General features: G+C 62.9%; 1 protein-coding gene across 1 annotated transcript; it reads left to right on the top strand.

Annotated features, from left to right (window-relative positions):
* Positions 1 to 568: 568 nt before the first annotated feature.
* Positions 569 to 19168, top strand: CD22 (CD22 molecule; the record flags this gene model as incomplete). Its single annotated transcript, XM_082501207.1, has 13 exons — positions 569 to 886; positions 3200 to 3457; positions 4349 to 4609; positions 9195 to 9344; positions 9407 to 9565; positions 9663 to 9923; positions 11940 to 12212; positions 13605 to 13868; positions 15141 to 15240; positions 15349 to 15424; positions 15619 to 15725; positions 15814 to 15871; positions 18767 to 19168. Coding segments are annotated over 13 exons (2468 nt in total), but the record flags the coding sequence as incomplete, so codon positions are not given.

The following is a 19168-nucleotide window of genomic DNA, read 5'->3' as shown; positions in this document are numbered from 1 at the left end:
TCCCCCCCCCCATTTTCCCCCCATTTCCCCCATTTTTCCCCCATTTCCCCCATTCCCCCCCCCATTTTCCCCCATTTCCCCCATTATCCTTATTTCCCCCATTCTCCCCATTTTCCCCCATTTTCCCCCATTCTCCCCATTTTCCCCCATTCTCCCCATTTTCCCCCATTTCCCCCCCATTTTCCCCCCATTTTCCCCCATTCTCACCCATTTCCTCCCCCATTCCCCCCCCCATTTCCCCCCATTTCCCCCATTTTCCCCCATTTCCCCCATTCCCCCCCCATTTTCCCCCATTTCCCCCATTATACCCCATTATTTCCCCCATTCTCCCCCATTATCCCCCATTTTCCCCCATTTTCCCCCATTCTCCCCATTTCCCCCCCATTCCCCCCCCATTATCCCCCATTATTTCCCCCATTTTCCCCCATTTTCCCCCATTCCCCCCCCATTTTCCCCCATTTCCCCCATTATCCCCCATTTCCCCCCCCATTCCCCCCCATTCTCCCCCAACGGTGCCCCCATCGCCCCCCCCTCACTCTCCCCACCCCCCCCACCCCCCTCTTGGCAGACTCTCCCCCCGCCCCCCACCTCTGGCCGGACCCGGCCCCCCTCACCCACGGCCGCAGGACCACCTTTGGCTGTTGGGTCCCCCCCTCCTGCCCCGAAGACGCCCCCAAACTCACCTGGGAAGGACCCGTCACCAACACGGCGGGGGTCCACGTGGACAACTGGACCCCCCCGGCCACCCTCACCCCCCACCCCGTCATCGGGACCCTCTTGACCTTCGATGCCTTTTGGTACCACGATGGGACCCTCCTCAGTTGTACCCTCCGGGGGGGCAATGGGGCGGCCGTCGCTCAGACGTCCCGTCAGCTCCAGGTCAACTGTAAGATATGGGGGGTGGGGGGTGGGGGAGGGGGGTCCTTGGGGGGGGGTTATGGGGTGTCGCGGGGCACCCTCAGGTGAGGGCACCTCATATCAGGGGGTCTTGGGGGGTTGGCATGGGTGTGCCACCAGCTTCGGGGCGCCTGTGAGGTGTTGGGGGGTCTCTGGGGGTCCCTGGGGGGGTTCCTTGGGGGGTTATGGGGTTCCTTGGGGGGTTTTGGGGGTCTCCAGATCACCTGGGTCCACCACATGGGGGCTATGGGGCATCTTGGGGGGCTGAAGGTGACCCCAACATGGGTGTCCCACCAGCTTCGGGGCGCCTGTGAGGTGTTGGGGGGTCTCTGGGGGCTCCTGGGGGGGTTCCTTGGGGGGTTATGGGGTTCCTTGGGGGGTTTTGGGGGTCCCCAGATCACCTATGTCCACCACATGGGGGCTATGGGGCGTCTTGGGGGGCTGAAGGTGACCCCAACATGGGTGTCCCACCAGCTTCGGGGCGCCTGTGAGGTGTTGGGGGGTCTCTGGGGGTTCCTGGGGGGGTTCCTTGGGGGGTTATGGGGTCTCCTGGTGGGTTATGGGGTCTCCTGGTGGGTTATGGGGGTCTCCTGTACACGTGGGTCCCACCACATTGGAGTTATGGGGGGTCCTGAGGGGCTGAAGGTGACCCCAACATGGGTGTCCCACCAGCTTCGGGGCACCTGTGAGGTGTTGGGGGGTCTCTGGGGGTTCCTGGGGGGGTTCCTTGGGGGGTTATGGGGTTCCTTGGGGGGTTTTGGGGGTCTCCAGATCACCTGGGTCCACCACATGGGGGCTATGGGGCATCTTGGGGGGCTGAAGGTGACCCCAACATGGGTGTGCCACCAGCTTCGGGGAGACTGTGAGGTGTTGGGGGGTCTCTGGGGGTTCCTGGGGGGGTTCCTTGGGGGGTTATGGGGTCCCTGGTGGGTTATGGGGGTCTCCTGTACACGTGGGTCCCACCACATTGGAGTTATGGGGGGTCCTGGGGGGCTGAAGGTGACCCCAACATGGGTGTCCCACCAGTTTTGGGGCAACTGTGAGGTGTTGGGGGGTCTCTGGGGGTTCCTGGGGGGGTTCCTTGGGGGGTTATGGGGTTCCTTGGGGGGTTTTGGGGGTCCCCAGATCACCTGGGTCCACCACATGGGGGCTATGGGGCATCTTGGGGGGCTGAAGGTGACCCCAACATGGGTGTCCCACCAGCTTCGGGGCGCCTGTGAGGTGTTGGGGGGTCTCTGGGGGTTGTGGGGGGGTTTCTTGGGGGGTTATGGGGTCTCCTGGTGGGTTATGGGGTCTCCTGGTGGGTTATGGGGTCCCTGGTGGGTTATGGGGGTCTCCTGTACACGTGGGTCCCACCACATTGGAGTTATGGGGGGTCCTGGGGGGCTGAAGGTGACCCCAGCATGGGTGTCCCACCAGTTTTGGGGCAACTGTGAGGTGTTGGGGGGTCTCTGGGGGTTGTGGGGGGGTTCCTTGGGGGGTTATGGGGTTCCTTGGAGGGGTTTTGGGGGTCTCCAGATCACCTGGGTCCACCACATGGGGGCTATGGGGCGTCTTGGGGGGCTGAAGGTGACCCCAACATGGGTGTCCCACCAGCTTTGGGGCGCCTGTGAGGTGTTGGGGGGTCTCTGGGGGTTGTGGGGGGGTTTCTTGGGGGGTTATGGGGTCTCCTGGTGGGTTATGGGGTCTCCTGGTGGGTTATGGGGTCCCTGGTGGGTTATGGGGGTCTCCTGTACACGTGGGTCCCACCACATTGGAGTTATGGGGGGTCCTGGGGGGCTGAAGGTGACCCCAGCATGGGTGTCCCACCAGTTTTGGGGCAACTGTGAGGTGTTGGGGGGTCTCTGGGGGTTCCTGGGGGGGTTCCTTGGGGGGTTATGGGGTTCCTTGGGGGGTTTTGGGGGTCTCCAGATCACCTGGGTCCACCACATGGGGGCTATGGGGCATCTTGGGGGGCTGAAGGTGACCCCAACATGGGTGTCCCACCAGCTTTGGGGCGCCTGTGAGGTGCTGGGGGGTCTCAGGGGGTTCCTGGGGGGGTTCCTTGGGGGGTTATGGGGTTCCTTGGGGGGTTTTGGGGGTCCCCAGATCACCTGGGTCCACCACATGGGGGCTATGGGGCATCTTGGGGGGCTGAAGCTGACCCCAAGGGGTTCCTTGGGGGGTTATGGAGATGCCCTGGGCACCTGGGTCCCCCCATATGGCAGTTATGGGGTGTCCTTGGGGCGCTTATGGGGTTCTGTGGGCCGCGTGTAGGACCCATACTGGTCTATACTGGTTTCCCCCCATCCCCCCCCCCCAGATGCCCCACGGGACGTGCAGGTGGAGATGACGGCGCCCTCCGTGGAGGAGGGCCATGGGGTGACGCTGAGCTGCCGCAGCTCGGCCAAACCCCCGCCCCACGCCTACGCCTGGAGCTTGGGGGGTCACCCCCTGCCCCACGGCGCCGCCCAGGTCCTCCTGCCCCACGTCCGGGCCGAGGACGGCGGTTCCTACCGCTGCCGGGCCACCAACAGCGTGGGGACAACCGAGTCACTCCCCGCCACCCTGGAGGTCTACTGTGAGTGGGGCAAGATGGCGGCGGTGGGCGGGGCAAGATGGCGGTGGAGGGTGGGGCAATATGGCGGCGGTGGGTGGGGCAAGATGGCGGCGGAGGGTGGGGCAAGATGGCCGAGGTGGGTGGGGCAATATGGAGGCGGTGGGTGGGGCAAGATGGCGGCGGTGGGTGGGGCAATATGGCGGCGGAGGGTGGGGCAAGATGGCTGAGGTGGGCGGGGCAAGATGGCGGCGGTGGGCGGGGCAAAATGGCGGTGGAGAGCAGGGCAAGATGGCGGCATGGGGGGAGCTGCCAATCAGCCTTAGCCCCGCCCCATGGCGCCCCTGTCAATCACCCTTAGCCCCGCCCAGTAAGAACACGTCAATCGTCCTTAGCCCCGCCCACAAGGCCATGTCAATCACCCTTAGCCCCACCCATTAATAACCTGTCAATCACCCTTAGCCCCGCCCACGAGACCACACCAACCACTCTTAGCCCCACCCATTAATAACCTGTCAATCACCCTTAGCCCCGCCCACGAGACCACGCCAACCACTCTTAGCCCCGCCCATTAAGAACACGTCAATCACCCATTAGCCCCGCCCATTAAGAACATGTCAGTCACCCCTTAGCCCCACCCATCGAGAACCTGCCAATCACCCTCAGCCCCGCCCACCAGACCACGTCACTCACCCTCAGCCCCGCCCACCAGACCACGTCACTCACCCTTAGCCCCGCCCACCAGACCATCTCCACCACCCTTACACAACCTGTCGATCACCCTTAACCCCGCCCACCAGACCTTGCCACCCCACCCCCCCCCCCCCCCTTTAGCCCCTCCCCCACGAGGAACCCACCAACCGCCTTTCAGCCCCGCCTCCTTCTGGCCCCTCCCCCCTTCCCCTCCCCCCGCAGACCCCCCCCGGGACGTGTGGGTGGAGGTGACACCGCCGTCCCCCGTCCATGAGGGACAGGAGGTGACCCTGAGCTGCCGCGCGGCCGCCCACCCCCCGCCCCACACCTTCTCCTGGAGCCTGGGGGGTCACCTCCTGCCCCACGGCGCCCCACAACTCCTCCTGACCCACCTGCGGGAGACCCACGGCGGCGCCTACCGCTGCCGGGCCACCAACCGCCTGGGGACGGCCGAGGCGCCCCCCACCGCCCTGGAGGTCTACTGTGAGTGGGGGACGGAGGGGTGGGGCAAGATGGCGGTGGGGGGGGCGGGGGGTGGTCAAGATGGCGGTGGGGAGGTCATGGGGTGGTCAAGATGGCTGTGGGGTGGTCATGGCGGGGTCGAGGTGGTGGTACGATGGTCAAGATGGTGGTGAGGTGGTCATGGGGGCGTCAAGATGGCGGTGGGGAGGTCATGGGGGCGTCAAGATGGCGGTGGGGAGGTCATGGGGTGGTCAAGATGGCTGTGGGGTGGTCAAGATGGCGGTTGGGAGGTCATGGGGGGGTCAAGATGGCGGTGAGGAGGTCATGGCGGGGTCGAGGTGGTGGTGTGATGGTCAAGATGGTGGTGAGGAGGTCATGGGGGGGTCAAGATGGCGGTACGATGGTCAAGATGGCGGTTGGGAGGTCATGGGGTGGCCAAGATGGTGGTGTGATGGTCAAGATGGTGGTGAGGTGGTCATGGGGGCGTCAAGATGGTGGTGTGATGGTCAAGGTGGGGGTGGGGAGGTCATGGGGGGGGTCAAGATGGCGGTTGGGAGGTCATGGGGTGGCCAAGATGGTGGTGTGATGGTCAAGATGGCGGTGAGGTGGTCATGGCGGGGTCGAGGTGGTGGTACGATGGTCAAGATGGCGGCTGGGAGGTCATGGGGGGGTCAAGATGGCGGTGGGGTGGTCAAGATGGAGGTGGGGAGGTCATGGGGGCATCAAGATGGTGGTACGATGGTCAAGGTGGGGGTGGGGAGGTCATGGGGGGGGTCAAGATGGCGGTTGGGAGGTCATGGGGTGGCCAAGATGGTGGTGTGATGGTCAAGATGGCGGTGAGGTGGTCATGGGGGGGTCGAGGTGGTGGTGTGATGGTCAAGATGGCGGTGGGGAGGTCATGGGGTGGTCAAGATGGCTGTGGGGTGGTCAAGATGGAGGTGGGGAGGTCATGGGGGCATCAAGATGGTGGTACGATGGTCAAGGTGGGGGTGGGGAGGTCATGGGGGGGGTCAAGATGGCGGTTGGGAGGTCATGGGGTGGCCAAGATGGTGGTGTGATGGTCAAGATGGCGGTGAGGTGGTCATGGGGGGGTCGAGGTGGTGGTGTGATGGTCAAGATGGCGGTGGGGAGGTCATGGGGTGGTCAAGATGGCTGTGGGGTGGTCAAGATGGCTGTTGGGAGGCCAAGATGGTGGTGGGGAGGTCATGGGGTGGCCAAGATGGCTGTGGGGTGGTCAAGATGGCTGTTGGGAGGCCAAGATGGTGGTGGGGAGGTCATGGGGTGGCCAAGATGGCGGTGGGGAGGTCGTAGGGGATCAAGATGGCAGTGAGGAGGTCAAGATGGCTGTGGGGTGGTCAAGATGGCTGTTGGGAGGCCAAGATGGCGGTGGGGTGGTCAAGATGGAGGTGGGGAGGTCATGGGGGGGTCAAGATGGCGGTACAATGGTCAAGGTGGGGGTGAGGAGGTCATGGGGGGGGTCAAGATGGTGGTTGGGAGGTCATGGGGTGGTCAAGATGGCTGTGGGGTGGTCATGGCGGGGTCGAGGTGGTGGTGTGATGGTCAAGATGGTGGTGAGGTGGTCATGGGGGCGTCAAGATGGCGGTGGGGTGGTCAAGATGGCAGTGGGGAGGTCAAGATGGTGGTGGGGAGGTCATGGGGGGGTCAAGATGGCGGTGGGGAGGTCATGGGGGGGTCAAGATGGCGGTGGGGAGGCCAAGATGGCGGTGGGGAGGTCATGGGGTGGTCAAGATGGCGGTGGGGAGGTCATGGGGGGGTCAAGATGGCGGTGGGGTGGTCATGGCGGGGTCGAGGTGGTGGTGCGATGGTCAAGATGGTGGTGAGGAGGTCATGGGGGGGTCAAGATGGCGGTACGATGGTCAAGATGGCGGTTGGGAGGTCATGGGGTGGCCAAGATGGTGGTGTGATGGTCAAGATGGCGGTGAGGAGGTCATGGGGGGGTCAAGATGGCGGTACGATGGTCAAGATGGTGGTGAGGAGGTCATGGGGGCGTCAAGATGGCGGTGGGGTGGTCAAGATGGAGGTGGGGAGGTCATGGGGGCATCAAGATGGTGGTACGATGGTCAAGGTGGGGGTGGGGAGGTCATGGGGGGGGTCAAGATGGCGGTTGGGAGGTCATGGGGTGGCCAAGATGGTGGTGTGATGGTCAAGATGGCGGTGAGGTGGTCATGGGGGGGTCGAGGTGGTGGTGTGATGGTCAAGATGGCGGTGGGGAGGTCATGGGGTGGTCAAGATGGCTGTGGGGTGGTCAAGATGGAGGTGGGGAGGTCATGGGGGCATCAAGATGGTGGTACGATGGTCAAGGTGGGGGTGGGGAGGTCATGGGGGGGGTCAAGATGGCGGTTGGGAGGTCATGGGGTGGCCAAGATGGTGGTGTGATGGTCAAGATGGCGGTGAGGTGGTCATGGGGGGGTCGAGGTGGTGGTGTGATGGTCAAGATGGCGGTGGGGAGGTCATGGGGTGGTCAAGATGGCTGTGGGGTGGTCAAGATGGCTGTTGGGAGGCCAAGATGGTGGTGGGGAGGTCATGGGGTGGCCAAGATGGCGGTGGGGAGGTCGTAGGGGATCAAGATGGCAGTGAGGAGGTCAAGATGGCTGTGGGGTGGTCAAGATGGCTGTTGGGAGGCCAAGATGGCGGTGGGGTGGTCAAGATGGAGGTGGGGAGGTCATGGGGGGGTCAAGATGGCGGTACAATGGTCAAGGTGGGGGTGAGGAGGTCATGGGGGGGGTCAAGATGGTGGTTGGGAGGTCATGGGGTGGTCAAGATGGCGGTGGGGAGGTCGTAGGGGATCAAGATGGCAGTGAGGAGGTCAAGATGGCTGTGGGGTGGTCAAGATGGCTGTTGGGAGGCCAAGATGGCGGTGGGGTGGTCAAGATGGAGGTGGGGAGGTCATGGGGGGGTCAAGATGGCGGTACAATGGTCAAGGTGGGGGTGAGGAGGTCATGGGGGGGGTCAAGATGGTGGTTGGGAGGTCATGGGGTGGTCAAGATGGCTGTGGGGTGGTCATGGCGGGGTCGAGGTGGTGGTACGATGGTCAAGATGGTGGTGGGGTGGTCATGGGGGCGTCAAGATGGCGGTGGGGGGGGTCGTGGGGTGGTCAAGATGGCGGTACGATGGTCAAGATGGCGGTTGGGAGGTCATGGGGTGGCCAAGATGGTGGTGTGATGGTCAAGATGGCGGTGAGGTGGTCATGGCGGGGTCGAGGTGGTGGTGTGATGGTCAAGATGGCGGTGGGGAGGTCATGGGGTGGTCAAGATGGCTGTGGGGTGGTCAAGATGGAGGTGGGGAGGTCATGGGGGCATCAAGATGGTGGTACGATGGTCAAGGTGGGGGTGGGGAGGTCATGGGGGGGTCAAGATGGCGGTTGGGAGGTCATGGGGTGGCCAAGATGGCGGTGTGATGGTCAAGATGGCGGTGAGGTGGTCATGGCGGGGTCGAGGTGGTGGTACGATGGTCAAGATGGCGGTGGGGAGGTCATGGGGTGGTCAAGATGGCGGTGGGGAGGTCGTAGGGGATCAAGATGGCAGTGAGGAGGTCAAGATGGCTGTGGGGTGGTCAAGATGGCTGTTGGGAGGCCAAGATGGCGGTGGGGTGGTCAAGATGGAGGTGGGGAGGTCATGGGGGCGTCAAGATGGTGGTACGATGGTCAAGGTGGGGGTGGGGAGGTCATGGGGGGGGTCAAGATGGCGGTTGGGAGGTCATGGGGTGGCCAAGATGGTGGTGAGGTGGTCATGGCGGGGTCGAGGTGGTGGTACGATGGTCAAGATGGAGGTGGGGTGGTCATGGGGGGGGTCAAGATGGCGGTGGGGAGGTCAAGATGGCGGTGGGGTGGTCGTGGGGTGGTCAAGATGGCGGTGAGGAGGTCATGGGGTGGCCAAGATGGCGGTGGGGAGGTCATGGCGGGGTCGAGGTGGTGGTGTGATGGTCAAGATGGTGGTGAGGTGGTCATGGGGGGGTGAGGAGGTCATCGGGGGGGTCAAGATGGCGGTGGGGTGGCCACAATGGTGGCCAAGATGGTGGCCGTGGGGGCCATGGGGCGGTCAAGATGGCGGTGGGGAGGTCATGGGGGGGTCAAGATGGCGGTGGGGTGGTCGTGGGGGGGTCAAGATGGCGGTGGGGTGGCCACAATGGTGGCCAAGATGGTGGCCGTGGGGGCCATGGGGCGGTCAAGATGGCGGTGGGGAGGTCATGGGGGGGTCAAGATGGCGGTGGGGTGGTCGTGGGGGGGTCAAGATGGCGGTGGGGTGGTCAAGGTGGCCATGGGGTGGTCAAGATGGTAGTCAAGATGGCAGCCGTGGTGGCCGTGGGGTGGCCAAGATGGTGGTCGTGGTGGTCATGGTGGCCGTGGGGTGGCCAAGATGGCCGTGGGGTGGTCAAGATGGTGTCCAAGATGGTGGTCAAGGTGGCCATGGGGTGGTCAAGATGGTGGTCGTGGTGGCCGTGGGGTGGCCAAGATGGCCGTGGGGTGGTCAAGGTGGTGGCCATGATGGTGGTCAAGGTGGCCGTGGTGGCCGTGGGGTGGTCAAGGAGGCCATAGGGTTGTCAAGATGGTGGTCCTGGTGGCTGCGGTGGCCATGGGGTGGCCAAGATGGCCGTGGGGTGGCCATGATGGTGGCCAAGAAGGTGGTCAAGGTGGTCAAGATGGTGGCCAAGATGGTGGTCGTGGTGGCCGTGGTGGCCGTGGAGTGGCCAAGATGGCCGTGGGGTGGCCATGATGGTGGCCAAGAAGGTGGTCAAGGTGGTCAAGATGGTGGCCAAGATGGTGGTCGTGGTGGCCGTGGTGGCCGTGGGGTGGCCAAGATGGCCGTGGGGTGGTCAAGGTGGTGGCCATGATGGTGGTCAAGGTGGTCAAGATGGTGGCCAAGATGGTGGTCGTGGTGGCCGTGGTGGCCATGGGGTGGTCAAGGTGGCCGTGGGGTGGCCACGATGGTGGTCAAGATGGTGGCCAAGATGGTGGCCGTGGGGCGGTCAAGATGGCGGTGGGGCGGAGGAGGCGTGGCCGGCGGCCCACTGGGCCCCTCCCCTTCAGCCCCGCCTCTTTCCCGCCCCGCCCTAGACCCGCCCCGCACGGCCATCTTGGCCAACCTCACCTCCCTCCCGGCGCTGGTGGGCGCCCGCGTCACCCTGCGCTGCGCCCTGGGCCCCGCCCACCCCCCTCCCACCGTCCAATGGCTGCGCGACGACCAAAGGGAGGCCGACAGCCCCGGCCCCGCCCTCACCTTCGAGGCCCGCCCCGCCCGCGCCGGCGTCTACCGCTGCATTGGCCAAAATCCCGCCGGCAACGCCCTCTCCCCGCCCCTCTCCGTCGTCGTCTGGTGTGAGTGGCGGTTTCGAGGCGCCCCCCTCCCCCCCCCCAGCCCTAAATGACAGTTTCGAGCCCCCACTTGAGGTCATTTCAGCCCCCCCAACCCCAAATATCGGTTTCAAGTCCCCCCCCAGCCCTAAAGGACAGTTTCAAGCCCCCACTTGAGCTCTTTTCAGCCCCCCAACCCCAAATATCGGTTTCAAGCCCCCCCCAGCCCTAAATGACAGTTTCAACCCCCCACTTGTAATTTGAGCCCCCCAACCCCAAATATCGGTTTCAAGTCCCCCCCCAGCCCTAAAGGACAGTTTCAAGCCCCCACTTGACGCAATTTGAGCCCCCCAACCCCAAATATGGGTTTCAAGCCCCCCCCAGCCCTAAAGGACAGTTTCAACCCCCCACTTGACGCAATTTGAGCCCCCCAACCCCAAATATCGGTTTCAAGCCCCCCCAAGCCCTAAATGACAGGTTCAAGCCCCCACTTGACGCAATTTGAGCCCCCCAACCCCAAATATCGGTTTCAAGCCCCCCCCCAGCCCTAAATGACAGTTTCAACTCCCCACTTGACGTAATTTGAGCCCCTCCAACCCCAAATATCGGTTTCAAGTCCCCCCCCAAGCCCTAAATGACAGTTTCAACCCCCCACTTGATGTAATTTGAGCCCCCCAACCCCAAATATCGGTTTCAAGCCCCCCCAAGCCCTAAAGGACAGTTTCAATCCCTCACTTGAGCTCTTTTGAGCCCCCCAACCCCAAATATGGGTTTCAAGCCCCCCCCAGCCCTAAATGACAGGTTCAAGCCCCCACTTGAGCTCTTTTGAGCCCCCCAACCCCAAATATCAGTTTCAAGCCCCCCCAAGCCCTAAATGACAGTTTCAAGCCCCCACTTGACGTAATTTGAGCCCCTCCAACCCCAAATATGGGTTTCAAGCCCCCCCCAGCCCTAAAGGACAGTTTCAATCCCTCACTTGAGCTCTTTTGAGCCCCCCAACCCCAAATATCGGTTTCAAGTCCCCCCCCAGCCCTAAAGGACAGTTTCAAGCCCCCACTTGAGGTCATTTCAGCCCTCCAACCCCAAATATCGGTTTCAAGCCCCCCCAAGCCCTAAATGACAGTTTCAAGCCCCCACTTGACGTAATTTGAGCCCCCCAACCCCAAATATCGGTTTCAAGCCCCCCCCCAGCCCTAAATGACAGTTTCAAGCCCCCACTTGAGCTCTTTTGAGCCCCCCAACCCCAAATATCGGTTTCAAGCCCCCCCCAGCCCCAAAGGACAGTTTCAACCCCCCACTTGTAATTTGAGCCCCTCCAACCCCAAATATCAGTTTCAAGTCCCCCCCAGCCCTAAATGACAGGTTCAAGCCCCCACTTGACGCAATTTGAGCCCCCCCAACCCCAAATATCGGTTTCAAGCCCCCCCCCAGCCCTAAATGACAGTTTCGAGCCCCCACTTGACGTAATTTGAGCCCCTCCAACCCCAAATATCGGTTTCAAGCCCCCCCAAGCCCTAAATGACAGTTTCAAGCCCCCACTTGAGCTCTTTTGAGCCCTCCAACCCCAAATATCGGTTTCAAGTCCCCCCCCAGCCCTAAATGACAGTTTCAACCCCCCACTTGACGTAATTTGAGCCCCCCAACCCCAAATATCGGTTTCAAGCCCCCCCCCAAGCCCTAAAGGACAGTTTCAAGCCCCCACTTGAGCTCTTTTGAGCCCCCCAACCCCAAATATCGGTTTCAAGCCCCCCCCCAGCCCCAAAGGACAGTTTCAAGCCCCCACTTGACGTAATTTGAGCCTCTCCAACCCCAAATATCGGTTTCAAGCCCCCCCCAGCCCTAAATGACAGGTTCAACCCCCCACTTGACGTAATTTGAGCCCCCCAACCCCAAATATCGGTTTCAAGTCCCCCCAAGCCCTAAAGGACAGTTTCAAGCCCCCACTTGATCTCTTTTGAGCCCCCCAACCCCAAATATCGGTTTCAAGCCCCCCCCCCAACTTACTAACGGCGGTTTCTCTCCCCCCCGCCCCCCCCGCAGATCCCCCGAAGACGGTGGAGGTGGTGCAGAGCCCGGGGGGGGCGGTGGTGGCGGGGGGGGGCCCCGTCCTCCTCCGCTGCCGGGTGTGGGGCGGGCTGCCCCCCAAGTTCGAGGTGACGTGGTTCAAGGACGGGGGGGAGCTGCCCCCCCCCACCCCCGGCCCCGAATTTCTCCTCCGCGACCCACAACCGGAGGACGGCGCCGCCTACGTCTGCCACGCCCGGAACCAGGCGGGGGTCACCCGCAGCGCCCCACACGTCCTCAACGTCCGCTGTGAGTCCGAAACACCCGGGCCCCACATCTCCCCATAGACGGGACCCATAGACCGGACCCACATCTCCCCATAGAAGGGACCCATAGACTGGATCCACATCTCCCCATAGATGGGACCCATAGAAGGGCCCCACATCTCCCCATAGATGGGACCCATAGACCGGACCCACATCTCCCCATAGAAGGGACCCATTGACTGGATCCACATCTCCCCATAGACGGGACCCATAGAAGGGCCCCACATCTCCCCATAGACGGGACCCATAGACCGGACCCACATCTCCCCATAGAAGGGACCCATTGACTGGATCCACATCTCCCCATAGATGGGACCCATAGAAGGGCCCCACATCTCCCCATAGACGGGACCCATAGACCGGACCCACATCTCCCCATAGAAGGGACCCATAGACTGGATCCACATCTCCCCATAGACGGGACCCATAGAAGGGCCCCACATCTCCCCATAGACGGGACCCATTGACTGGATCCACATCTCCCCATAGATGGGACCCATAGAAGGGCCCCACATCTCCCCATAGACGGGACCCATTGACTGGATCCACATCTCCCCATAGATGGGACCCATAGAAGGGCCCCACATCTCCCCATAGACGGGACCCATAGAAGGGCCCCACATCTCCCCATAGACGGGACCCATAGACCAGCCCCACATCTCCCCATAGAAGGGACTCAGGGGTCCGTGCCCCACATCTCCCCATAGAAGGGACTCAGGGGTCTGAGCCCCACATCTCCCCATAGAAGGGACCCATAGACCGGACCCACATCTCCCCATAGAAGGGACTCAGGGGTCTGAGCCCCACATCTCCCCATAGAAGGGACCCATTGACTGGATCCACATCTCCCCATAGATGGGACCCATAGAAGGGCCCCACATCTCCCCATAGACGGGACCCATAGAAGGGCCCCACATCTCCCCATAGAAGGGACTCAGGGGTCCGTGCCCCACATCTCCCCATAGAAGGGACTCAGGGGTCTGAGCCCCACATCTCCCCATAGATGGGACCCATAGAAGGGCCCCACATCTCCCCATAGACGGGACCCATAGACCAGCCCCACATCTCCCCATAGAGGGGCCCCAGGGGTCCGTGCCCCACATCTCCCCATAGAAGGGACCGATTGACTGGATCCACATCTCCCCATAGACGGGACCCATAGAAGGGCCCCACATCTCCCCATAGAGGGGCCCCAGGGGTCCGTGCCCCACATCTCCCCATAGAAGGGCCCCAGAGGTCTGAGCCCCACATCTCCCCATAAACGGGACCCATAGACCAGCCCCACATCTCCCCATAGAGGGGCCCCAGGGGTCCGTGCCCCACGGCGGAGGTGGGTGATGGCCATTGGGGCTCTGCTCTTCCCCCCCCCCCCCAGTTGGTCCCCGGGAGGTGGAACTGGTGCCGTCTCCGAGCCCATTGGTGGAGGAGAGGAGTGACGTCACCCTGCGCTGCCACGCCCGCGCCCGCCCCCCACCCACCGCCTTCCAATGGTTCCGGGACGGGCGGCCCGTGGGGCGCTCCCCCGAGGGATTGTGGGTAATGAGGGCCGTGGGGCCGCGGGAATCCGGGCGGTACCGCTGCAGCGTCACCAATGACATCGCCACCGGCGACTCCGATGATGTCATCGTCACCGTCTACTGTAAGGGACACAGGCGGCCGGGATGGCTATGGGGCACCTCTGCCCCATAGGATGCGCTATGGGTCACTCCTGCCCCTATGGGACCCCTTGGGTTGCCTCTGCCCCATAGGATGCGCTATGGGTCACTCCTGACCCTATGGGACCCCTTGGATCATTTCTGCCCCATAGGACCCCTATGGGTCACTCCTGCCCCTATGGGACCCCTTGGGTTGCCTCTGCCCCATAGGACCCCTATGGGTCACTCCTGCCCCTATGGGGCACCTCTGCCCCATGGGATGCGCTATGGGTCACTCCTGCCCCTATGGGACCCCTTGGATCATTTCTGCCCCATGGGACACCCTATGGGTCACCTCTGCCCCATGGGATGCGCTATGGGTCACTGCTGACCCTATGGGACCCCTTGGGTTGCCTCTGCCCCATAGGAACCCTATGGGTCACTCCTGCCCCTATGGGTCACCTCTGCTCCATAGGATGCGCTATGGGTCACCTCTGCACCATGGGACACCCTATGGGTCACTCCTGCCCCATAGGTTGCACTATGGGTCGCTCCTGCCCCATGGAATCCCTGTGGATCACCTCTGCCCCACAGGACCACTATGGGTCGCTCCTGCCTCTATGGGTCACCTCTGCCCCATGGAACCCCTACGGGTCACCTCTGCCCCATAGGATGCGCTATGGGTCACTCCTGCCCCATAGAACCCCTATGGGTCACCTCTGCCCCATGGAACCCCTATGGGACACCTCTGCCCCTATGGGACCCGCTATGGGTCACTCCTGCCCCATAGAACCCCTATGGGTCACCTCTGCCCCATGGAACCCCTATGGGACACCTCTGCCCCTATGGGACGCGCTATGGGTCACTCCTGCCCCATAGAACCCCTATGGGTCACCTCTGCCCCATGGAACCCCTATGGGACACCTCTGCCCCTATGGGACCCGCTATGGGTCACTCCTGCCCCATAGAACCCCTATGGGTCACCTCTGCCCCATGGAACCCCTATGGGACACCTCTGCCCCTATGGGACCCACTATGGGTCACTCCTGCCCCATAGAACCCCTATGGGTCACCTCTGCCCCTATGGGACCCGCTATGGGTCACTCCTGCCCCATAGAACCCCTATGGGTCACCTCTGCCCCATAGAACCCAGTTGTCCGGGTGGACACGACAGGTTGACTGGTGGGTGAGAAGAGACCCAGAGGTGTGGGGCTGGAGGCCCTCCCCTCCATCCTCTCCCCACGCCCCACACCCCATAACCTCCCCCTGCCCCATAGATTCCACCTCCACCATCCTCCGGAGGACCTTCCTGGCTCTCGGTGTGGGGCTGAGCCTCCTCCTGGTGTTGACCACCTTCGGTTGCTTCCTCCGCCGCCGGTGAGTTTTGGGGGGGAGTTGGGGGGCCGAGACCCACAAGTCGGGGTTCCGCCCCACATCTTAGCCCCCCCCCCCCCCCCCCCCATCCCCTCTTGATGGGACCCATAGATGGCGCCGACAGATGGCGGCCGATGAGGAACCCGTGGTAGAACCTTCCGGAACCTTCTTCCTACGCAACAAGAAGGTGGGTCGCCCGCCCCACATCCCTCTCGGCCACTTGGGGGTCCCGTCCCCGAACATCTGGAGGTCATCCGGCCCATCCCCCCCCAACATCTGGGTCCACCCCCCCCCATCTGGGGGTCGCCCCTTCCCCACACGTGGCTGTGGGGGGACACCTCGAAGCTCCTCTTGAAGGTGTTGCCCGTCTTCTTCTCGCAGCCCCACACCTGTGGGTCCCCCCGACCTTCCGGTGGTCCCCGCGAGAGTGATGTCATCAGTTACGCGGCGCTGATGATGTCACCTCCCGCCTCCGGCGCTGGCCCCAGGTAGCCCCTCCCCCCCCCCTCCCCCCTCTGCTCCCAGAGGGGCACTGTTGTCACCGTGTCCCCCCCCCCCCCCCCATCCCCCCCCCAGGTCTGGAGGGGACTCCGTCGTCTACACTGTCCTCAAGAGAAACGACGGAGCTCCAAAGGTACCCGTGTCCCCCCCCCACCCCCACCCCGGGGCCTCCTCCAGGGCCACCGTGTCCCCCTCGGTGGCCACCGTGTCCCCCATGATGGCCACCATCTCCCCATTGTCCTCCACATCCCCCGTCATGGCCACCATCTCCCCAATGTCCCCTGTGATGTCCCCCATGTCCTCAATGTCCCCCATCTCCCCAATGTCCTCAATGTCCTCCATGGCCACCGTGATGGCCACCATGTCCTCCTTGGTGGCCACCATGTCCCCCGTCATGGCCACCATCTCCCCATTGTCCTCCACGTCCCCCGTGATGGCCACTGTGTCCCCAATGTCCCCCGTGATGTCCTCCGTGTCCTCAATGTCCCCCATCTCCCCAATATCCTCAATGTCCTCCATGGCCACCGTGATGGCCACCATGTCCTCCTTGGTGGCCACCATGTCCCCCGTCATGGCCACCATCTCCCCAATGTCCCCCGTGATGTCCCCCGTGTCCTCAATGTCCCCCATCTCCCCAATAACCTCAATGTCCTCCATGGCCACCGTGATGGCCACCATGTCCTCCTCGGTGGCCACCATGTCCCCCGTCATGGCCACCATCTCCCCATTGTCCTCCACGTCCCCCGTGATGGCCACTGTGTCCCCAATGTCCCCTGTGATGTCCTCCGTGTCCTCAATGTCCCCCATCTCCCCAATGTCCTCCATGGCCCCCATGATGGCCACCATGTCCTCCTTGGTGGCCACCATGTCCCCCATGATGGCCACCATCTCCCCAATGTCCCCTGTGATGTCCCCCATGTCCTCAATGTCCCCCATCTCCCCAATGTCCTCAATGTCCTCCATGGCCACCGTGATGGCCACCGTGTCCTCCTCGGTGGCCACCGTGTCCCCCGTCATGGCCACCATCTCCCCATTGTCCTCCACATCCCCCGTGATGGCCACTGTGTCCCCAATGTCCCCCATCTCCCCAATATCCTCAATGTCCTCCATGGCCACCATGATGGCCACCATGTCCTCCTTGGTGGCCACCATGTCCCCCGTCATGGCCACCATCTCCCCATTGTCCTCCATGTCCCCCGTGATGGCCACCATCTCCCCAATGTCCCCCGTGATGTCCTCCGTGTCCTCAATGTCCCCCATCTCCCCAATAACCTCAATGTCCTCCATGGCCACCGTGATGGCCACCATGTCCTCCTCGGTGGCCACCATGTCCCCCGTTGTGGCCACCATGTCCCCCGTTGTGGCCACCATCTCCCCAATGTCCCCTGTGATGTCCTCCGTGTCCTCAATGTCCCCCATCTCCCCAATAACCTCAATGTCCTCCATGACCCGCGTAATGGCCACCATGTCCCCCTCAGTGGCCATCATATCCCCCGTCATGGCCACAGTCTCCCCATTGTCCTCCGTGTCCCCTGTGATGGCCACCATCTCCCCAATGTCCCCCGTGATGTCCCCCATGTCCTCAATGTCCCCCATCTCCCCAATGTCCTCCGTGTCCCCCATGATGGCCACCATGTCCTCCTCGGTGGCCACCACGTCCCCCGTCATGTCCACCATCTCCCCAATATCCCCAATGTCCCCAATGTCCCCTGTGATGTCCCCAACGTCCTCCTCGATGTCCCCCATCTCCCAACGGACCTCAATGTCCCCAACGTCCTCTTCGGTGTCCCCAACGTCCCCAACGTCCCCCACCCCCCCAATGACCTCAACGTCCCCCATGTCCCCCGTGATGTCCCCCACGTCCCCAATGTCCTCAATGTCCCCCACGATGTCCCCCACATCCCCGATGTCCCCAACGTCCTCCTCATTGTCCCCCATCTCCCAAAGGACCTCAATGTCCCCAACGTCCTCTTTGGTGTCCCCAACGTCCCCAATGTCCCCAACGTCCCTCTTTGTTGTCCCTCATGTCCCCAATGTCCCCAACGTCCCCAATGTCCTCCACCCCCCCAATGACCTCAACGTCCCCCGTGTCCCCAATGTCCCCAATGTCCCCCGTGATGTCCCCCATGTCCCCAATGTCCCCAACGTCCTCCTCGATGTCCCCCATCTCCCAAAGGACCTCAATGTCCCCAACGTCCCCCACCCCCCCAATGACCTCAACGTCCCCCGTGTCCCCAATGTCCCCAATGTCCCCCATGATGTCCCCCACGTCCCCAATGTCCCCAACGTCCTCCTCGATGTCCCCCATCTCCAAAAGGACCTCAATGTCCCCAACGTCCTCTTTGGTGTCCCCCACGTCCCCAATGTCCCCAATGTCCCCAACGTCCTCCACCCCCCCAATGACCTCAATGTCCTCCGTGTCCCCCGTGATGTCCCCCACGTCCCCAATGTCCTCAATGTCCCCCACGATGTCCCCCACATCCCCGATGTCCCCAACGTCCTCCTCATTGTCCCCCATCTCCCAAAGGACCTCAATGTCCCCAATGTCCTCTTTGGTGTCCCCAACGTCCCCAATGTCCCCAACGTCCCTCTTTGTTGTCCCTCATGTCCCCAATGTCCCCAACGTCCCCCATGTCCCCAATGTCCCCCGTGATGTCCCCCATGTCCCCGATGTCCCCAACGTCCTCCTCGATGTCCCCCATCTCCCAAAGGACCTCAATGTCCCCAATGTCCTCTTCGGTGTCCCCAATGTCCCCAACGTCCCTCTTTGTTGTCCCTCATGTCCCCAATGACCTCAACGTCCCCCATGTCCCCAATGTCCCCCGTGATGTCCCCCATGTCCCCGATGTCCCCAACGTCCTCCTCGATGTCCCCCATCTCCCAAAGGACCTCAATGTCCCCAATGTCCTCTTCGGTGTCCCCAATGTCCCCAACGTCCCCCACCCCCCCAATGACCTCAACGTCCCCCGTGTCCCCCGTGATGGCCCTCCCCACGTGTCCCCGTCACAGCCCCTCTCCGTCCCCACAGGCCACCGAAGGTCCCGACTACGAGAACGTCCCAACTGGTCCCAGTAACAGCGACGGGGACAGGGACGGGGACAGGGAGGGGACACTGGTCTACGCCGCTCTGGCCCTGTCCTCTCCGGGGACCTCCCGGGGACCCGTCGGGGACGTTGGGGACACCGTTGAGTACGTCGCCCTGAAGCACTGAGAACTTGGGGCCACCACGGGGCCACCACGGGGCCACCACGGGGCCACCAGACCAGGTCCCCAGGGCCACGAGGACTGGGCCACCGCGGGGACATGGGGACAAAGGGACACCATAAAACGTCCAGAGGGACACGAGGACACGGCCACCACGGGGAGATGCCACCACAGGGGACATGACATGACCATGGCCACCACCCCATGGTCGTGGGGAGATGTCACC

Source organism: Vanellus vanellus, assembly GCF_965231255.1.
Source record: "Vanellus vanellus genome assembly, contig: HAP1_SCAFFOLD_1683, whole genome shotgun sequence".
Taxonomy (NCBI): Eukaryota; Metazoa; Chordata; class Aves; order Charadriiformes; family Charadriidae; genus Vanellus; species Vanellus vanellus.
The sequence above is the reverse complement of the archived record's forward strand: the minus strand, read 5'-3'. Positions and strand labels throughout refer to the sequence as shown.